This window comes from Microtus ochrogaster, linkage group LG1 (genome assembly GCF_000317375.1).
Source record: "Microtus ochrogaster isolate Prairie Vole_2 linkage group LG1, MicOch1.0, whole genome shotgun sequence".
Taxonomy (NCBI): Eukaryota; Metazoa; Chordata; class Mammalia; order Rodentia; family Cricetidae; genus Microtus; species Microtus ochrogaster.
This window is the reverse complement of record NC_022027.1, coordinates 22,258,886-22,264,467: the sequence shown is the minus strand read 5'-3', so window position 1 is coordinate 22,264,467 and position 5,582 is coordinate 22,258,886. Positions and strand designations below refer to the sequence as shown.

The 5,582-nt window shown below is 41.8% G+C and overlaps 1 protein-coding gene across 1 annotated transcript in view; it reads left to right on the top strand.

Moving 5' to 3' along the window:
* Smim14 (small integral membrane protein 14) overlaps window positions 1-5,582 on the top strand; it is a 48,004-nt gene that overhangs the window by 19,812 nt on the left and 22,610 nt on the right. The window contains exon 2 of the mRNA XM_005359271.3: window positions 1,793-1,902. Within this exon, the coding sequence (XP_005359328.1) occupies window positions 1,828-1,902 (75 nt within the window). The 5' untranslated portion in view covers window positions 1,793-1,827. The remainder of the gene's footprint in view (window positions 1-1,792; window positions 1,903-5,582) is intronic.

Genomic DNA, 5,582 nt, shown 5'->3' with positions numbered 1-5,582 from the left:
AGACTTGAGTTTTGTGCATGGTGATAGATATGGGTGTACCAAAAAATAATTCTATAAATGTATTTTTAGTGAATGCTGTGGCTTGAAGAAGTAAGGAAAGTGTTGAGATTGCTGGTGACTGATACGGATTCTTTGGGAGGAGAGACAGGTCAAATTGAATTCTGTTAATAAATTTAAAGGCAGACTTGTAGAGAGCTGTGTTTGCATTTGTGATGAATTGTCCGGGATAGTAGCAAGTCTGTCTTTTCCGATTCTGCTAGTGCCAGGCTGGCTTCAAACTCACAGAGATTGTCTGTCTCTGCCTCCCAGGAGCTGGGATTACATTTTGGTATTTGAATTTCATTTTCAGAACATTTTAGTGAAGCTGGGTATGAAATGCACCTGTAATCTCAGGATTTGGGAGGTGGAGGCGGAAAGCTTGGAGACGAATCTGGGCTACATAAAGCCTGGTTTGGAACAACACTGTGTTAGCAGAGGAAGATTCATCTAGGAGGAAGGAAAGACGCGGGCTAAGTCACACTCTGAAGGGCAAATTTAATCTGCCTATAAACATTGATATTATTTCGGATACCTCATTTTTCTTTCAGAATATTTTTAAATTTTTTTTTTTTTGTTTTTTTGAGACAGGGTTTCTCTGTGGTTTTGGAGCCTGTCCTGGAACTAGCTCTTGTAGACCAGGCTGGTCTCGAACTCACAGAGATCCGCCGGCCTCTGCCTCCTGAGTGCTGGGATTAAAGGCGTGCGCCACCACCGCCCGGCTAAATTTTTTATATATGTATTTGTGTATCTGCATGAGTTTACATGTACCACATGCCTGTAGTAGCCTACAGAGGCCAGAAGAGGGTGTTGGTTACCCTGAACTGGAATTCCAGACAGTTCTGAGCTGTTCAATGTTGGTGCTTGGTCCTCTAGAAGAGTTACAAGTACTCCTAACTACTGAGCAATCTCTCTGTACCTCTACCCCCTTTTTGCTAACTATGTAGCTTTAGACTTGTGTAGTTGAGGCTTGTTTTGAATTTTCTTCAGCCTCCTAAGTTCTGGAATTACAGGTATGCATCACCATACTCAAAATCAAGCATAAAGATTGCTTTAAAATTTGAATTTTTATTTCAGTAGCAAATAAAGTTTAGGAATTATGTAAATAGGTCATAGTATCAGGGACAAGTCCAGTTAGCGCACCCAAAGATACTTATAGGAAGTTGTTCTGCTGGCAGAAGGACCAGTAGCTTGTGCAGGCTCATAATTCATATAATAAAGTTGTATTTACTATATAGGAGAAATAGTTTCATAAGGTATATGCCATTGATAAATGAAGCATGATTAATAAAAACTCAGAGACAGAAATTGGGGTTCAACCTGAAGGTAAGAAAAGCACAACAGCCAGCCACTGGCTCTTACCTCTACTTCAAACCAAAATGGTGATCCTGCTTCCAGGAATCTCAGAATGAGACTGAGAGTTGTCTCATCCTGTTTTATAATCTTCTCTACTTCTGGGATTAAGTACGTCCACCACTACTGCCTGGTTTCTATGGCAAGCTAGTGTGGCTGCTGGGGTTAAGGGTTAAAGGCCAGTGTCATTGCTGCCAGGTCTATAAGGCTGACCAGTGTGGCTGTTTTACTTTTCTGATCCTCAGGCGAGCTTTATGTATTAAAATACAAATGAAATGCCCCTACAAATAAATATGGATTATACATAGCTTAAGTAAATATTGTAAATTGTGCAGTGTATGAATTTTTCATAGCTGGAGAGAAGCTCAGCAATACTCTTAACTATTATTTTCTTTCTTCCTAGGTTTAAATAGTTGAGTAAGATCAAGCTGGGTGACCATGGCTGAAGGTGGATTTGATCCCTGTGAATGTGTTTGCTCTCATGAACATGCGATGAGAAGACTAATCAACCTGGTGAGATGGACAGAGTCCTGCTCAGAGCTGATCTGTGTCCTTCCTGGGTTGTGGGATTACAGCTCCTCTCCGCTACCTTTCTGTTGCAGCCATGAATCATGACCCAGGAGCTCAAGGCGGGAGGCTGGAGGCAGTAACTGAAGGAGAGGCCACGAGGAACATTGCTTAATCGCTGTGCCCCCTGACTTGCTTAGCTTGTGTTCTGAACAACACAGTATCAGCAACCCTGGGGTGGCAGCACCCATGGTGTGCAGGGCCTCCCACATCTATCATTAATCAAGAAAATATGCCTGCAGGCTTGCCCACAGGCTAGGTTCCCTCCTCCCAGAGTACACTAATTTGTACATCAACAAGCACAGAGGTTAATAGAGGATTGTCTCAGGATCGTCACTAAAATATTTGATAATGGAAACTTCGTGGTGAATTAAAACATAATGATAAAGCACCTCAGTACTTTTTTTCTAAAATATCTGTTTTATAGCCTGTATTTATAAATGTGTGAGGTTGCTGGATCCTGGAGTTACAGACAGTGTGAGCTGCCATATGGGTCCTGGGAATTGAACCCTGGTCCTCTAAAAGAGCAGTCAGTGCTCTTAACTGCTGAGCCATCTCTCCAGCCCCGTCAGTACATGTTTTATTAGAGATGAAAACTGATTGATTTTCTTTACTTCTGTAAGTTTGTTTTAAGGATGTTTGACATTCTGGTTAGTTAACCACAATCATGTTGAGGCTGTTGTATTCGTGTTGGAACAGATAATTGTTTTTTTGTTATGTGGAGTTTGATGCCAAGCTACTATGAAATCTTGTATCCTTTCTGATATACACAGTTCAGTCCTTCTCCAACAGTAAGAGTCTCTGTAGAAAGCATTTCTAGAACTGGAAAGGTGGCTCAGAGGTTAATAGCACTGACTGTTCTTCCAGAGGTCCTGAATTCAATTCCCAGCAACCAGTGGTTGCTCACAACCATCTGTAATAAGATCTGATGGGCTCTTCTGGCCTGAAGGAATGATGCAGATAGAAACACTGCATAAGAAACAAACAAACAAACAAATCCTCAGAAAAGCATTTCTTTATCTAGTAAGTTGAGCTGGGCAGTTGTGGCAAACACCTTTACTCCCAGCATTCCAGGGACAGAGGCAGGCAGATCTCTGTGAGTTTGAACTAGTTAGAGCGAGTTCCAGGATAGCTAGAGCTACACAAAGAAATTCTGTCACAAAGAACAAAAAAGAAAAAAAAAAGAAGAAAGAAAGAAAAAAGGCTTTCTTAGTTCATAAGCTTAAAACTGATACTATTTATATTATAGTGTATAGAAAGAGAAATTTGACCATTATTAATAATAAAGTACTTTTTTAAATATTAGGGATTATACCCAGGGCTGCTACGCTATTTCCCCAACCTCTCTCAAGTCTTTTTTTTGGGGGGTGGGGGGTTTCGAGACAGGGTTTCTCTGTGGTTTTGGAGCCTGTCCTGGAACTAGCTCTTGTAGACCAGGCTGGTCTCAAACTCACAGAGATCCGCCTGCCTCTGCCTCCCAAGTGCTGGGATTAAAGGTGTGCGCCACCACCGCCTGGCTCTCTCAAGTCTTATTCTGTTAAAAAGTATTTTAATTTGTGTGTATGGGCGTTTTGCTTGAATGTGTGCTTGGTAATCTTGGAAATAGTGTCAATGTTGTAAGTCTCAATGTGGGTGTTAGGGATCAAACTAGTGCTATTTGGAAGAGTAGGCAGTGCTCTTAACCAGTAAGGAATTGCTCCAGCCCCTTAAGTCTTAAATTTAGTCCAACATAAGGCATAATTTTAAAAATACTTTGACAATAATAGCAAAAAAAATAGTCCTACAATTTAACTGTGGTGAAGCAGGGTTCCCATTTTTAATTAAAAATTACTATTTCTCTATATTTTAATTTGGTATTTTTTTAATGTTGTTGTTCCAACTTGGCTACATTTTAGAAGTAATTAAAACTGGGAAGTGTTCACCCTTTCCCTTGCCTGGGTGTATGCATGTGACCTGGTTTCTAACTTTAGCTCAGTTTCTAGGTCAGGGTGCATGAGAAGGTGTGGTGGAAAAGGGTAGCCATGGAGATTTTACCATGAGGGAAGAAACCGTCTCTGGACCAAGCCTCGGACTCATACCTTAGGACACAGAGTCAGAGAAATGTAAGAGATGTCCATCCAGCAGGTAACTCCAGGATGGAAATATAAGAAAAGGATAAAAAGACAACTCCTGAAGTTCATAACAGATTCCAGAAACATCAGAGACGATACACAGTGAAGAGGGGGATTGTTAGAGACCCAAACAGAAACCGTGAGAATGAGCAGCTCGTGAAGTCAGAGAGCAAAGAGTTTCAGCAGCAAAGTCGATGAAAGAAGAAATAAGAGAGGTTGAAGACGAGACTTTTGAAATGTCAGTGCCAGACGTAAATGAAGAAAAAGAAGAATGCAGAGAAAATGGGGGCGTGTTGGGAAACCTTTAAAGGGTGGTGTTTTCGGCTCATTGGTGGACCCTGTGTAACCAGAGCCTCAGGATAACGTCAGAAGTGGGCTGGAGAAATGGCCCAGTGGTTAGGAGGGCTTACTCATCTAGAGTTTGGTTCCAGCTCACCCCTCAGGCAGCTCACAACCACCTAGTATTCAGCTGCAGGGATCCAGTGCCCTCTTCTGGCCTACAGTTCACCCACACACAGCATACTCGGATACAGACACACAAGTAAATAAAACCTTTTTAAAGAGGAAGGGGGTGACTCAGCAGTTAAGAGTACTGGCTTCTCGTCCAGAGGATTTGGCCCAGTTCCAAGTGTCCAGATGCCAGCTCACTTCAGTTCCAGCGAATCCAATATAGGCACTGCATGCATGCATGCATACATACATACAAACATACATGCAAGCAGGTACATATACACATAAAATCAACCAATAAATCTAAGACTTAAAATTCCCAAGCAAAACTTGTAATTTCAGTGAATACAAAGATGCGTGTGTTTCTCTTCCCTTCCATGAGATATAAAGATTGCTGTAGACCTCTGCCAGCAAGCTAAAATTAGAAGTTCTTTCTAAGAAAAGGAACTGGGCAGGCTCCTCCTTGGGATGTTAAGGAACAGGAAGGAAGCCAAGGTGATGTCAAAACTCCGGAGTGGCTGTAAAGTAACGAAAAGAAAGACTGCTTGGCTCAGTGAGATAGACTCAGACTAAATCATCTCTGCTCTGAGAGCCACTCCGCTCTGCTTATGTGCTTGGTTAGGGAGGGAAGCTGTGCATACCCCAGGCCTAACTGCTCACTAACCTAATCCTTCAGTAATAAATATGAACCAAAAACATGCATATCTAAACAAAAGGATCAGTGTACTCAGCCATAGATATATTGGAAGATGGGGTGAAATGTTTTTATTAATTTTTACATTTATTATTCATTAATTTATGGTGTTTTTAGACATGTGTGCTGTGATATACTTGTGAAGATCAGAGGACAACTTGAGCAGTTCTCTCTCACCATGTGGGTCCTGAGTATCAATCTCAGGTCGTTCCCACATGCAATTGTAAGATTTGAGAGGAGAGGGGGCTGGAGAGATGGCTCAGTGGTTAAGAGCATTGCCTGCTCTTTCAAAGGTCCTGAGTTCAATTCCCAGCAACCACATGGTGGCTCACAACCATCTGTAATGAGGTCTGGTACCCTCTTCTGGCCTG